Source organism: Hyperolius riggenbachi, chromosome 3 (genome assembly GCF_040937935.1).
Source record: "Hyperolius riggenbachi isolate aHypRig1 chromosome 3, aHypRig1.pri, whole genome shotgun sequence".
Classification (NCBI taxonomy): domain Eukaryota; kingdom Metazoa; phylum Chordata; class Amphibia; order Anura; family Hyperoliidae; genus Hyperolius; species Hyperolius riggenbachi.
In genome coordinates, this window is record NC_090648.1 from 7772213 (window position 1) to 7788395 (window position 16183).

Here is a 16183-nt window from a genome sequence, read left to right on the forward strand (position 1 = left end):
ACAACTGTAATTTGATCCCTTAGCTATGTCAGCTGACTGCCATGGCAGACCAGTTAATTGGTAAACACAGGATGTTAACCCTATGCCTGCGTCCATGAAAGCATGAAAGCAGGAAGTAGACACACTGCAGATTTATTGCAGGATTTGTATCAGCTGTAACAAAGAAATGTTTTTCTTTAAAGGTTATAATGCTGCTGCTTATCGTTCAGCTCAGAGAGGAAGTCCTGAGTTCAGGTCCACTTTATATGCACTACCCCAATACACAATATTTTCAGTAGCAGAAATGCTGTTTTTAGCAATGTTACGAAAGAGGATGAAATGTACAAGCCCCGAGGTAAAGATAGCGCGTCATAGTCAGAGGGAGGCCTATATTCAGCTCTTCCTGTGGTTCTGACGCAGAGAGGAAGTGACACGCGTAAAGGACAATGGTGGGCGGAGGGAAAACACCAGCGGCAGCAGAACTTTTCCTCACAACTGTCTCCAGTCTTATGCGTTTAAAGGAAACCCAAGGTGAAAATAAACTGATGAGATAAACGATTGTATCCATCCTCCCATTCCTAAATCTAAAAATTACTTTGTTTTAAAAAAAAATACACATTTTTTTGAGTATCAGCAAAATGTTAGTTTTACACTGTGCTGCGTAGTGCTGCAACGCAGAGTATTGTAACGTATTGTGACATTCCTGTAAGGCTTTCACATTGAGAGAAGTGCGGTGAGTTCCAACTAGTGAAGTAGTGAACATGAAATTTCCCCACAAATGGAGTAACAGGACGGCAGAGGACTGCGGCATGCTGCCTGGGCTGAGCTTGGCAGCTCTGACTCCATGGGGGGAGGGTTCCTGTCCAGTGTCAGTACCGAGAGTAACAGGTGGCCAGCCGGTACAGGAGAGCAGCTGACAGGTGGTGGTGTTACAGGACGGTAGAGGACTGTGACATGCTGCATCTGAGTGTGGCTGGGGCTGTGCTCAGGACTGACTCCTTGGGGCGAGGGATTCCTGTCCAGTGTTGGTACCGAGAGTAACAGGTGGCCAGCCGGTGCAGGAGAGCAGCTGACAGGCGGTGATGTTACAGGATGGCAGAGGACTGCGGCATGCTGCATCTGAGCATGGCTGGGACTGGGATCAGCTCTGACTCCATGGGGGAGGGGCTCCTGTCCAGTGTCGGTATTGAGGCCTAACAAGTGGCCAGCCGGTGCAGGAAAGCAGCTGACAGGTGGTGGTGTCACATGACAGCACAGAACTGCGGCATGCTGCATCTGAGTGTGGCTGAGGCTGCACTCAGGACTAACTCCATGGGGAGGGGCTCCTGTCCAGTGTCGGTACCGAGGCCCAACAAGTGGCCGGTAGGGATGGTCGGAAATGCCAATTTCCGATTCCGCGGTAAATCCGCATTCCGCCATTGCCAAATACCGATTCCGCTTTCCGCTACCAATTTCCGCATTCCAATGCGGAATTTCCGCCGGAAATCGCGGAAATTCCGCCCGAATTTAACATCGATTTTCTCAAAAACTATAAGGTCTTTTTGAAAACTTTTTTTTGCATCTTGTTCAGGAGATACTGCTTAATAAACCCTGAAAATTTGGTGTTTCTAGGACTTACGGGGGTTTTGCTATTAACCGCTAAAGTCGGCGCATTTTTACTGTAATGTAAATGCAGAAAATAGGCAGATACGGATTTTCTGCATTTTACATTACAGTAAAAATCCGCCGACTTTAGCGGTTAATAGCACAGCCCCCGTAAGTCCTAGAAACACCAAATTTTCAGGGTTTATTAAGCAGTATCTCCTGAACAAGATGCAAAAAAAAGTTTTCAAAAAGACCTTATAGTTTTTGAGAAAATCGATGTTAAAGTCGGGCAGAATTTCCGTGATTTCCGGCGGAAATTTCCGCGATTTCCGGCGGAAATCCGCCTAACACACTTGCATTACCGATTTCCGTATTCCGATACGGAAATGCAATTTCCGAGCGGAATTTCGGAAATTGCATTTCCGTGGAATCCGAATGAGCATCCCTAGTGGCCGGCAGTGATGGCTCCAGCTTCAGGTTTGGGGGGGGGGGGGGGGGGGCGAGGGCACAAAGGGGGCATGATGGCTGGCAGGTGGGGCCCATTTGGGTGTAGTGATGTAACTAGCGAACATCAAATTTTTGGTTCACGGATCCGAATTTACCCCAAATGTGTGCGAAGCGGCTGTTCGCAGTGAGCTCCATAGATTTAAATGGCAGGCGAATGACCTCAAACTCTATTGGTTAATAGCAAAGCCCCCATATGTGCTGAAAACACAAAATATGCAGGACATGTTAAGGAGGGCAGTGGGAACAAGAATAAAAAAATCCAAAAATACCTAATAGTTTTTGATAAAATTGATGTTAAAGTTAGAGGAAAAAAGTAGCAAAGTTACTGTGGGAAAATGAGAGATTAGATTGACAGGGTTGATTCACTAACAATAGCGCTGCCAAACAGCGTGAGTACATTACAGTTATGAGCGCTAATATAGCAGCGCTACTTACTTTTTACTTCATGCATTCTACACATGCTAGTGGCAACATAGCATAATCCAGCACAGTCAGAGGAGGGGGCACTGAGAGCATGCTATGCTGCGCTAGTGGCAACATAGCATAATCCAGCACAGTCAGAGGAGGGGCACTGAGAGCATGCTAGGCGCGCTAGTGGCAACATAGCATAATCCAGCACAGTCAGAGGAGGGGCACGGAGAGCATGCTAGGCGCGCTAGTGGCAACATAGCATAATCCAGCACAGTCAGAGGAGGGGGCGCGGAGAGCATGCTATGCTGCGCTAGTGGCAACATAGCATAATCCAGCACAGTCAGAGGAGGGGGCACGGAGCGTATACTATGGTGCGGTAGTGGCAACATATCATAATCCAGCACAGTCAGAGGAGGGGGCGCGGAGAGCATGCTATGCTGAGGTAGTGGCAACATAGCATAATCCAGCACAGTCAGAGGAGGGGCCACTGAGAGCATGCTATGCTGCGGTAGTGGCAACATAGCATAATCAAGCACAGTCAGAGGAGGGGCCACTGAGAGCATGCTATGCTGCGCTAGTGGCAACATAGCATAATCAAGCACAGTCAGAGGAGGGGCCACTAAGAGTATGCTATGCTTCGGTAGTGGCAACATAGCATAATCCAGCACAGTCAGAGGAGGGGGCACTGAGAGCATGCTATGCTGCGCTAGTGGCAACATAGCATAATCCAGCACAGTCAGAGGAGGGGCACTGAGAGCATGCTAGGCGCGCTAGTGGCAACATAGCATAATCCAGCACAGTCAGAGGAGGGGCACGGAGAGCATGCTAGGCGCGCTAGTGGCAACATAGCATAATCCAGCACAGTCAGAGGAGGGGGCGCGGAGAGCATGCTATGCTGCGCTAGTGGCAACATAGCATAATCCAGCACAGTCAGAGGAGGGGGCACGGAGCGTATACTATGGTGCGGTAGTGGCAACATATCATAATCCAGCACAGTCAGAGGAGGGGGCGCGGAGAGCATGCTATGCTGAGGTAGTGGCAACATAGCATAATCCAGCACAGTCAGAGGAGGGGCCACTGAGAGCATGCTATGCTGCGGTAGTGGCAACATAGCATAATCAAGCACAGTCAGAGGAGGGGCCACTGAGAGCATGCTATGCTGCGCTAGTGGCAACATAGCATAATCAAGCACAGTCAGAGGAGGGGCCACTAAGAGTATGCTATGCTTCGGTAGTGGCAACATAGCATAATCCAGCACAGTCAGAGGAGGGGGCACTGAGAGCATGCTATGCTGCGGTAGTGGCAACATAGCATAATCCAGCAAAGTCAGAGGAGGGGGCACTGAGAGCATGCTATGCTGCGGTAGTGGCAACATAGCATAATCCAGCACAGTCAGAGGAGGGGGCACGGAGCTCATGCTATGCTGCGGTAGTGGCAACATAGCATAATCCAGCACAGTCAGAGGAGGGGGCACTGAGAGCATGCTATGCTGCGGTAGTGGCAACATAGCATAATCCAGCACAGTCAGAGGAGGGGGCACGGAGCTCATGCTATGCTGCGGTAGTGGCAACATAGCATAATCAAGCACAGTCAGAGGAGGGGCCACTGAGAGCATGCTATGCTGCGGTAGTGGCAACATAGCATAATCCAGCACAGTCAGAGGAGGGGGCACGGAGCTCATGCTATGCTGCGGTAGTGGCAACATAGCATAATCCAGCACAGTCAGAGGAGGGGCCACTGAGAGCATACTATGCTGCGGTAGTGTAGCATAGCGAGCGCTGATAACTTATGCCCACCCCCTGTCAATAACAGGCACTCCACTGATCCCGCCCTGAGCCCCTTCAGGTCCAGTCACTGTAAAGGACGTGATCCTCGCACTTTCATTGGCCCAATAGGCTGCCTGTCACTTGTGTCAGAACGAGAAACTTTAAAATCCATTTTCTCAAAAACAAAAATGTTTCCTCATGTACTCAGTGTCCTCCTCTACATACCCTGCAAATTTGGTGTTTCCATCACAGAAGGGGGCTTTGCTATTAACCACTAAAGTTGGCCGCCCTGGAAACATTTCCCACACTCAGAATGAGAACTTTAAAATCATTTTTTGTTTTCAAAAACTATAAGGTCTTTTAAAAAAAAATGTTCTTCCTCTTGTACCCAGTGTCCTCCTTTACATGCCCTGAAAATCCTGAAAATGTGTTTTTTTTAAGCATGTAAGGGGCCTTGCTATTACCTGCTAAAGTCCCAGGAAACATTTCCCACACTCAGAACGAGAACTTTAAAATTGATTTTCTCAAACACTATAAGATACTTTTGAAAAAAAAATCTCCTCTTGTACCCAGTTTCCTCCTTCACATACCCTGCAAATTTGGTGTTTTCAGCACATAAGCGATCTTTGCTATTAACCACTAAAGTCTGTGACCCTGGAAACATTTCCCACACTCAGAACGAGAACTTTAAAATCATTGTTCTCAAAAACTGTAACATAATAAGGGTATAAGAGGCGCCCTGGTGTAATAAAAGCATCTAAAAACAGTTTAAAAACGGGAAATAAATTTGAGGTGGCTTACCTCAGTGACGAAAAAATCTTTGTATTTTACAAAGGTTTTTATTAGTAGCACAGGCAACGCGTTTCGCGGGTCAGAGCCCGCTTCCTCAGGCCAATAACAGTGCCAAACTAAATGACAGATTCAGCAAAGGGAGCCTCTTTGCTGAATCTGTCATTTAGTTTGGCACTGTTATTGGCCTGAGGAAGCGGGTTCTGACCCGCGAAACGCGTTGCCTGTGCTACTAATAAAAACCTTTGTAAAATACAAAGATTTTTTCATCACTGAGGTAAGCCACCTCAAATTTATTTCCCATTTTTAAACTGTTTTTAGATGCTTTTATTACACCAGGGCGCCTCTTATACCCTTATTGTGCAATCATACCCCCTTACCTCACCCGTCTGAGGGGTGGGTACAGACCACACGTGGCTTCGACCACGGCGGATATCTGTCCCCTTTCTTTTACCAAGGAGAGCGACCGCATCCAGGTCCCTAGGGACCACCCCGAGTGGAGTCGGGTTTGTTGTCTCCACCTGCTTCCTGTGGTCGGTTGCCCCTCTGCAACCCACCTTTGTGAGTAGTGTCTTACTTTTATTACGTTCAATTGTTTTTGACATACTACACTATTGGGCTCCCACTTTTGTCTCCTGTATCTTTTCACTAGAGGGTGTTTTTGACACCCACATCCCACTATGTCAAAAACTGTAAGGTCTTTTTAAAAAATATTTTTTTTGTCTTGTACCCAGTGTTCTCCTTCATATACCCTCTACATTTGGTGATTCCAGTACGTAAAGGAGCTGTGCTATTAACCTTGATGTCCCTGAAACATTTCCCACACTCAGAACGAGAACTTTAAAATCCATTTTCTCAAAAATTATAAGGTCTTTTGATTTTTCTTCCTCTTGTATCCAGTGTCCTGCTTCACATACCCTGAAAATTTGGTGTTTCCAGCATGTAAAGGAGCTTTGCTATTAACCGCCGTCCGCCTGCCATTTAAGTCTATGGAGCCTGCCGCTGATTCATGAACATTTGCAGTAAGTTTGCGTTTGTGAACTGAAAATTTGATGTTTTGTACATCACTACACCCCTCTGTGGCCCCTCCATCCCCAATCTGAAGCTGGAGCCGCCACTGCCGCCCGCTTGCTAGCCCAAGGTAGTGGGTACCAATGCTGGACAGGCAACACCCCCTCCCCCCATTGAGTCAGACCTGAGCCCAGCCCCAGCCACGCTCAGATGCAGTATGCCGCAGTCCTCTGCCGACCTGTAACACCACCACCTGTCAGCTGCTCTCCGACACCAGCTAGCTAGTTGTTAGCCCTCGGTACCGATGCTGGGCAGGAGCCCCCCATTAGTGTTGGGCGAACACCTAGATGTTCGGGTTCGCGAACGTTCGCCGAACATCGCCGCGATGTTTCGGGTGTTCACGCCGAACTCCGAACATAATGGAAGTCAATGGGGACCCGAACTTTCGTGCTTTGTAAAGCTTCCTTACATGCTACATACCCCACATTTGCAGGGTATGTGCACCTTGGGAGTGGGTACAAGAGGAAAAAAAAATATTTGAAAAAGAGCTTATAGTTTTTGAGAAAATTGATTGTAAAGTTTCAAAGGAAAAACTGTCTTTTAAATGTGGAAAATGTCATGTTTATTTGCACAGGTAACATGCTTTTTGTCGCCATGCAGTCATAAATGTAATACAGAGAAGAGGTTCCAGGAAAAGGGACCGGTAACGCTAACCCAGCACAAGCAGCAGAACATGTGATGGAACAGGAGGAGGCGCAAGAGGAGAAGGCCACGCTTTTTGAGACACAACATCCCAGGCCTTGCATGAGGACAAATAGCGTGCGGATATAGCAATGCTTTTTGCCGCCATGCAGTCATAAATGTAATAAAGATGAGAGGTTCAATAAACAGGGACCGGCAACGCTAACCCAGCAGCAGCAGCACACGTGATATAACAGGAGGAGGCGCAGGAGGAGAAGGCCACGCTTTTTGAGACGCAACCCAGGCCTTGCATGAGGACAAAAAGCGTGCGGATACAGCAATGCTTTTTGCCGCCATGCAGTCATAAATGTAATACAGATGAGAGGTTCAATAAACAGGGACCAGAAACGCTAACCCAGGCCAACAGCAGCAGCAGCACACGTGATGGAACAGGAGGAGGCGCAGGAGGAGAAGGCCACGCTTTTTGAGACACAACATCCCAGGCCTTGCATGAGGACAAATAGCGTGCGGATAGCATGCTTTGTACCGCCATGCAGTCATAAATGTAATACAGATGAGAGGTTCAATAAACAGGGACAGGAAACGCTAACCCAGGCCAGCAGCAGCAGCAGCAAACGTGATGGAACAGGAGGGGGCGCAGGAGGAGAAGGCCACGCTTTCAGACACAACAACCCAGGCCTTGCATGAGGACAAGAAGCGTGCGGATAGCATGCATTTTGCCGCCATGCAGTCATAAATGTAATAAAGATAAGAGGTTCCATAAACAGGGACCGGCAACGCTAACCCAGCAGCAGCACACGTGATGGAACAGGAGGAGGCACAGGAGGAGAAGGCCACGCTTTCAGACACAACAACCCAGGCCTTGCATGAGGACAAGAAGCGTGCGGATAGCATGCTTTTTACCGCCATGCAGTCATAAATGTAATAAAGATAAGAGGTTCCATAAACAGGGACCGGCAACGCTAACCCAGCAGCAGCACACGTGATGGAACAGGAGGAGGCGCAGAAGGAGAAGGCCACGCTTTCAGACACAACAACCCAGGCCTTGCATGAGGACAAGAAGCGTGTGGATAGCATGTTTTTTACCGCCATGCAGTCATAAATGTAATACAGATAAGAGGTTCAATAAACAGGGACCGGCAACGCTAACCCAGCAGCAGCAGCACACGTGATGGAACAGGAGGAGGCGCAGGAGGAGACACAAAGTGGCAGTAAACAGAATGCTATATAGTGTGGCTGAGCGAGGTACACAGAGTGGCAGTAAACAGAATGCTATATAGTGTGGCTGAGCGAGCGGTGTACTACTATTCCCAGCAGACACAGAGTGGCAGTAAACAGAATGCTATATAGTGTGGCTGAGCGAGGTACACAGAGTGGCAGTAAACAGAATGCTATATAGTGTGGCTGAGCGAGCGGTGTACTACTATTCCCAGCAGACACAGAGTGGCAGTAAACACAATGCTATATAGTGTGGCTGAGCGAGGTACACAGAGTGGCAGTAAACAGAATGCTATATAGTGTGGCTGAGCGAGCGGTGTACTACTATTCCCAGCAGACACAGAGTGGCAGTAAACAGAATGCTATATAGTGTGGCTGAGCGAGGTACACAGAGTGACAGTAAACAGAATGCTATATAGTGTGGCTGAGCGAGCGGTGTACTACTATTCCCAGCAGACACAGAGTGGCAGTAAACATAATGCTATATAGTGTGGCTGAGCGAGGTACACAGAGTGGCAGTAAACACAATGCTATATAGTGTGGCTGAGCGAGCGGTGTACTACTATTCCCAGCAGCGACACAATGACTGGGGGGACCCTGGCTAGCGTGGCTGGAGCGCGAACTACCCTGCCTGCCTACCCAAAGCTAAACCCACAGACAAATGGCGGAGATATGACGTGGTTCGGGTATTTATTTACCCGAACCACGTGACAGTTCGGCCAATCAGAGCGCGTTCGGGTCCGAACCACGTGACCCGTTCGGCCAATCACAGCGCTAGCCGAACGTTCGGGGAACGTTCGGCCATGCGCTCTTAGTTCGGCCATGTGGCCGAACGGTTTGGCCGAACACCATTAGGTGTTCGGCCGAACTCGAACATCACCCGAGCAGGGTGATGTTCTGCAGAACCCGAACAGTGGCGAACACTGTTCACCCAACACTACCCCCCATGGAGTCAGACCAGAGCACAGCCTCAGCCATGCTTGTATAAAGCATGCCACAGTCCTGTGCTGACCTGTAACACCACTGCCTGTCAGCTGCTCTCCGACACCAGCTAGCTAGTTGTTAACGCTCGGTACCGATGCTGGACAGGAGCCCCCCATGGAGTCAGACCAGAGCACAGCCTCGGCCATGCTTGTATAAAGCATGCCACAGTCCTCTGCTGACCTGTAACACCACCGGCTATCAGCTGCTCTCTGGCACCAGCTGGCCAGTTGTTAGCCCTCATTACTGACGCTGGACAGGAGCCCCTCCCCCATGGAGTCAGACCTGAGCGCAGTAACAGCCATGCTCAGATGCAGCATGCCGCAGTCCTCTGCCATCGTGTAACATCACTGCGTGCACCAGTATTACAACCTCTGCTATTCGTCTGCTTTTATATTGCAGCTGAATGGCGTTTGTGGGCAGCAGACGCCAGACGAGTCACTGAACGGCCCAACAAGCGCACAGTTCAGCCATCCTTCTGAAAGAGGCCTTATAAAATTGCTATGTTCATCTCCTGATCAACAGAGTAATAGTTATCCATAGCTGGAGGGAAGAGGGTAGGCATCAAAAAATGGTTAAAGCAGGGTAACTGAAGGTTTAGGGTCATGTGTCACGAACAGAGCTGAATCATCCACAAGGAATTCTAGGCAGCTGCCTAGGGCCTGGAGAGAGTCTAGGGGCCTGGTGGATGATAGCCCCACCAAATCTAACTAAAACAGGTCTGGTCAGGAAGGGTTAACATTAGGGGGAGGTTTTGGAATAGGTGTCAGGGAGGGGTTAAGAGATTTAGTGTGCAGGAGACTGGTTAGACACCGGACTATGGACATAAATCCCGTCCCACAGTCAAAGCCTCAGGGAGTCAGGAACAATCTGTGCACCGCCCATTGCTGCCGGCAACATACTCACCCATGCATGACATACAGACAGGAAGTGACACAGTAATAGAGGTGGACATTTTGCCAGATGGGGGCGGGGTAAGGGGCAGATGATGTCATCACATGTACAATGAGTAAAATGCTCTCCTGTTTCTTCCCCTCCACAGATAAAGGCATCACAACGGGCGGGTCACATAACTATCTGCATAATGGTGAGTGAGGTTAGATGAGAGTCTCTTCTGCAGTCAGGTGTTTGTAGAAATGCTTTAATCCTATATTCAGCACTGGGAGGAGCTTGCTACTAAAGCTTCCTACACACGTTCCAGACACGTGGCCCAGCAGGGATACAGCATGCAATCCCTCCGGCAGCACTGCAGGGCGGCAGGCTAACAACACTTTCTGTGACTGTGCCAGGGTGGAGGGCCGGCATCCAGTATCAAATAATCGCTACACCCCAATGTATTATGTAGCTCCCATCCCCCAATATAGGTAGCCAGATGTGCCCCTAATACTACTAATATTATAAATGTAAAAGTTTGGATGTTTGGATGTTTGTTACTCGATCACACAGCAATGGCTGAACGGATTTGAATGAAATTTGGCACACACATAGTACATTACCTGGAATAACATATAGGATACTTTTTATCCCCATAACCACTGTTAATGGCACAAGCCCCAAACCTGTTACAGTTGGTCATTGAGTGACTGGGGTTCAAATTAAGAAAAGGGGTGGAGCCACAAAAAGACAATCAGATTTGTTTCATTTCAGTGCAGGTTATTGATGCCAAAGACTGCAAAGCTCACAAACTTGGTCATTGAGTAATTGAGTAAATGTGTGTTAGGGTTACGAAAAGTGTCACATGGCTGTCCCCAGTACAGCGGTGCTGCAGATCGCATCGCTGTACAAGGTAATTAGATGGCGGTTTTGCCGTCTAAGCTCCGAGCAGCGATCACCGCTGGGAGACTGAAGACGGAGCAGAGCTCCGCCTTCCAAGCAGGAGATGTGCGCGCAACCTACGCATGCTCTCCTGATAGCCCCATAGAAGGCCATTCATGCCAATCGGCATGGAGAGGTCCTGGGGCTGCCACCGCGTCAGTAAGTTAATGGTACGATTCTCAAACTTTGCACAGTTGGTCACTGGGTGGCTGGGATTAATGTTCAGAAAAGGGGGTGGAGCCTAAAATACCAATCAAAATTCACCTATTGATTTTCAAGGGGAATATTTACCTTGCTGCCATTCTTGCACTGTTAATGGCACAAGCCTCAAACCTTCTACAGTTGATCATTGGGGGACTGGGGTTCACATTCAGAAAAAATGGTGTGGAGCCACAAACAGCCAATCAGATTTGTTTCATTTCAATGCAAATTATTGATGCCAAAGACCACAAAGCTCACAAACTTGGTCATTGAGTAATTGAGTAATTGTGTGTGAGGGTTAAGAAAGTGGCCAGAGCCAACACCAGCCAAATAAATACATGGGCAATGCTGGGTAATCAGCTAGTATTAGATAACCCTCCCCCCAGTATAAGTAGCCAGTTGTGCCCCCAGTATTAGGTAGTGCCTGTCCTTCTAGTGTAGCTAGATGTGCTCCCAGTATTACACTGCCCCTTTCCCCAGTATTAGGCAGCCCCCTCCCTAGTATAGATAGCCAGATGTACCCCCAGTATTAGGTACCCCCCTCCCCAGTATAATAGTCAAACATGTCCCCAAGATTAGGTAGCCCCCCTCCCCAGTATAGATAGCCTGATGTGTCTCTATGTATTGTAATGATTTTACAAAACAAATGATTTCTGTCTCTCTCTCCACCCTCTCTCTACATCTCTCTACCATCCCGGTTTTCACTCTCTCTCTCTTTCTACCCCGTCCCATGCTCCTTCTCCTTTCCCCATCCATCAGCATCGGTCACTAGTGATCAGCTGGACAGGACGGAATGGATTCAATACAGTCGCAGCTACTATCACTTGTCTGTAGCCGTGCGGCCGTGGAAGGATGCCAAGCAGGACTGCGAGAGGAAGAACGCTCACCTGGTGATCATTAATGACAAGGAGGAGAAGGTGAGGAGGACTCACAGCACATTATAGTAAGGAGGATCATATATGATTGTGTTCTACCACCAGTCCACTCTTACCGGGGATGAGCAAATGTGGACCACATTCCATCACCACCAAGCCCCACCAAATACAGCTGTGACTTTGCTTCTATTGTCACTCCCTAGTGTGAGGAGATGTGGGGTCCACCACTTGTCCACGAGTCTCTGCAATGCTCTTAGAATCTCTGGGCCTGTGGGACTTTTTTTTTTTATTTCATTCCAAAAGACGTTAGTTTAGTGAAGGAAACCATGTCTACATGGATTGCATGACAGAAGCTTAAATCCAACAACTTTGTCAGTTTGGGAATTAAATTAATTCTTGACTGTATGTGGGAGAGAAGGTCTCTTCTGCCTGAGGTCGGTTTCAGACTACCAAATGGCAGCAGCCCAGGGGCTGCACCGGCAAAAACAGGCCTTTGGGTATTACCACGTTACCACACAGTAATCCCCATCTGGCAGCCAGCCAAGCAGGAAGTGATCCTCACTTCCTGTGGCCGAAGTAATCATGTGCATGGAAGAGTATTGCTAAAAATACGCTTCCACACATGCACAACACGTAAAACTTGCGTCGGGTTTTCACATACACATGCACTCGACTTCTGGTCCCCCATAGGCCGCTGCAGAACCGCGCATTAACGTAGGTCTATCTGCAGAATGCAGGATGCGGAAAAATGTCACTTCCATCGCATTGTGCCGCACCGTGTCAGTATGAAAGTCCCCATAGATTTAATTGCCCCGCGGTGGAATGTGGTAAAAATACTGCACCACACTAGTCCAGTGTGAAAGCAGCCTGAAGGTTAGCTTAGGGGCAGGGGACTTGGAAGAAAGGAAAGCACACCTGAAATGGCACAAACTACCCTAAACGGAACTCAGTGCAGTTTCTAGGATAAATTTCACCCAGGGCGAGTGTCAAAAAATACGCTCCTTCCCCTCCAACAATCATGGTACTTTACGTGAGAGTCGTAGGGCATCTTAAATATCCGATCCGTTGTGGTCGCTATCATCTCACATCACCAATTGTCATTTGTGTTACTCACACACCTGTACCCACATCTCGAGACGGCGGAAATGCTCGTCGCAAAAAATCTTTTATGGTTGTCGTGAAAATTGCCGTAAAAAATGCGTATTGGGTATGGGCCTTTACAATTTTTAACTGGCTATACCACCTATACTTGGGGGGGGGGGGGGGGGGGGTGCAGCCAAAACAGAGATAGAGTTCAGAAATAAAGAAAGCACCTACTAAGCCAACACAGGAGATCACACGGCAGTTTGTCTAAGCAGGAATTAGGCAGGAACTAAACTAACTCACTTCCAGCTTCAAAGCTATAGATCATACACAGAAGATCATATAGCAGATAATGCCTGGTACACACCATGCAATTTCCCGTCAGATTGACTGTCGAATCAATCATTTCTGACAGGTCCGATCTGATTTCTGATCATTTTTCTGATCGATTTTTTTATCGATTCGATTGTCAACCTGACGGGAAATTGCATGGTTTGTACCAGGCATTAGAGTACTACTCAGACCAGAGCAAAGAGGAGCGTCCCCCCCCTCTTCCCACTGAGAGTGGCCACAACGGGAGGAACGGCGTCAGAGGTCAATGAAGCTAGTGGGGGGGGGGAAGTCACTGGAGCTAGTGTGGGGAGGGAGGTCACTTGGGATAGTGGGGGATGCAGAAGGTCACTAAAGCTAGTGGGGGGAGGGAGGGAGGCGAGGGAGAAGGTCACTTGGGATAGTGGGGGACACAGAAGGTCACTTGAGCTAGTTGGGGGGAGAGGTCACTGGAGCTAGTGGGGGGAGGAAGAAGGTCACTGGGACTAGATAGGGAGGGAAGAGGGCAATGGGGCAATTGGGAGGTGGCAGAAGGTCACTGATGCTACTGGGGGGCGGAGGAAGGTCACTGGGACTAGTGGGAGGAGGGAGAAGGTCACTGGAGATAGAGGGGGGAGGCAGAGGGTCACTGGGTCTAGTGGGGGAGGAGGGGGGAGATCACTGGAGGTACTGGGGGGGGGAGAGGAGGTCACTGGGGCTCATGGGGTTGGGCAAAAGGCCACTGGAGCTAATGGGGGGAGGGATGAGGTCACTGGGGCTAGCAGGGGCAGGGAGAAGTTCACTTGGGCTACCAGGGTGGAGGGAGAAGCAGGGGGGGGCAGAAGGTCACTGGGGCTACTGGAGAGGGCAGAAGGCCACTGGAGCTTAAGGGGAAGAGGGAGGAAGGCACTGGAGCTAGTGAGGGAAGGGAGGAGGTCACTGGGGCTAGTGGGGGCAGGACAAAGGTCACTGGGGCTACTGGGTGGAGCAAGAAGGTCAATGGAGCTAGCGGGGGGGGGGGAAGGGAAAGGTTTTTGAAGACAGTGGGGGCAAGTAGATTTATACTTACTATTCTGGTTGCAGGTGTACATTTCTCTACTGTCCTAAGGGGGAAAGGCTTCCTCCAGGCTGGTCTTCCTACTGTCAGACAAGCACTCCTTAGTGTACAGGAGCAGGGCCGGGCCGAGGCATAGGCTGGAGAGGCTCCAGCCTCAGGGCGCAGTGTAGGAGGGGGCGCAGAATTCATTCAGCTGTCATTCCTAATTGTGTTTGAAGCAGAAAGAAATAAGAAAAGGGGATACATGGCAGTGACTGCAAGCCAGATAACTAGATATTAAGGTGTTGGGGAGGTTGTGGGCCCTGTGGTGCCTCTTACTCTAATAGCAATCAGAGTGTGACGGCTGGGGTGGCAGGGATGGAGGGGCGCACTTTGGTGTCTCAGCCTTGGGTGCTGGAGCACCTTGTCCCGGCTCTGTACAGGAGGCTGGGGTGACCTCTCCCCTGTACAGGGGGGGGCCTTCCTCTGGACATGAGATGGGGCTTCCTCATGGACAGGTACACTTCCACCTTCCATGTACTGCTCCTAAATCAGCTTCCACGGGCTACATATGGCCTTTCCTGCATGTGGAAGAAAAAACTATGTGCAATCTTGCGCTAAACGACCACCACTTCTGGTTATTCTTAATACAACCACTGGCTGCTCCTCGACCCCGGCTGAAGGGTATAACTTTAGCACAAAAAAGAGGAAAATAGAAAAGGGAGGAGCGCTCCATAGTGTATTAAACTTTTTAATTGGATACCACGCAAGGGTTAATAACACTTACAAGAATATAAAGAACATCAAGCATATCGAGGGTGAGTACCCCCAAAAGAAAAACCTTGGATGGCAACCTGTTCCTCCTCTGTGGCCAGCAGCGGGGGTGGTCCTAGGTGTTCATGGACAACGGAAGCCTATCCTCTGGTCACTGGATGCAGTAACTTCGCAACGCGTTTCGGCGTCTCCACGCCTTTGTCAAGCTGGTTACTGCCAAGCATCCACTGAGAATATATACCTAATGGTAGCAGGAAGTACACTATGACCTCAGAGTTCACCTCTGATTATGTCACTGTGTATCTTAATTGTTATAAAAAAGTTTTGATAAAACAAGGGAGGGGGGTTGTTAAAAACTTTCATTAGACCAAGTGTATAAAGGAAAGATTATTATATTTGTATATATAGATGTGTGAAACGGGGACCTTATGAATTGATACTGCTAGCGCTCCCCTGTATATGGAGACTGCTGTGGCCCCTCTACTGGAATCATTCCTTGTCTTATAATTATTGTGAAAAACTTTAGCTCACCTTATTTTTAGGCCGCACAAATGGGGGGTAAGGGTACCCGAGGTAGACGCACGGACTATAGGGGGACATGACCCCTGTCATGGAAGTGCTCTCCCGGCTGGAATGAGGGAGGCGGAAATACGGCTCTGCCGAACGCCGCAGTGGAGCGCAAAAGGTGCCACGTCGTTGTTAAGGGGCGTGGCTCTCTCCGTCGTTGTTGGGGGGCGCGGCTCTCTCAAACTCTCCCGCGCAGGCGCCATGAAAGAAAGCAGATCTCGCTGTTTGCATCCCAAGGTAACCAAGCAACCAGACGGGCTGCCAAACCAAACAGTACTGATCGCTGTGTACAGCGACAGTGTGCAATACATAAGGGGCATTCAGGAAAAAAAGTATTTATATATATATATATATAAGAACTGTTATGTCTCTATGGGTATCACGAACCCCCCCCATTACAAGTTGTTTGCGGAAATAAGTAAAAAAATAAAAATTATGTTAATAATCGGTCCAGGTTGCTTGTTAAAAATTGAAACGAAATTAAAATTTAAAAATGAAATTTAAAAATTTAAATATTTAAATATTTAAAGGAGGCCGCTTGCTGCAGAGGAGGAACTGTACGCCTCTCTGAGGCC

The 16183-nt window shown here is 48.9% G+C and overlaps 1 protein-coding gene across 2 annotated transcripts in view; it reads left to right on the forward strand.

Annotated features, from left to right (window-relative positions):
- Positions 1-16183, forward strand: part of LOC137560843 (asialoglycoprotein receptor 1-like) — a 72468-nt gene that overhangs the window by 32614 nt on the left and 23671 nt on the right. Inside the window, exons 5-6 of one of the 2 annotated variants that reach the window (XM_068271984.1) lie at positions 9991-10035; positions 11724-11881. In XM_068271984.1, the coding sequence (XP_068128085.1) occupies positions 9991-10035; positions 11724-11881 (203 nt within the window). The remainder of the gene's footprint in view (positions 1-9990; positions 10036-11723; positions 11882-16183) is intronic. The other variant, XM_068271985.1, reaches the window with a different exon arrangement.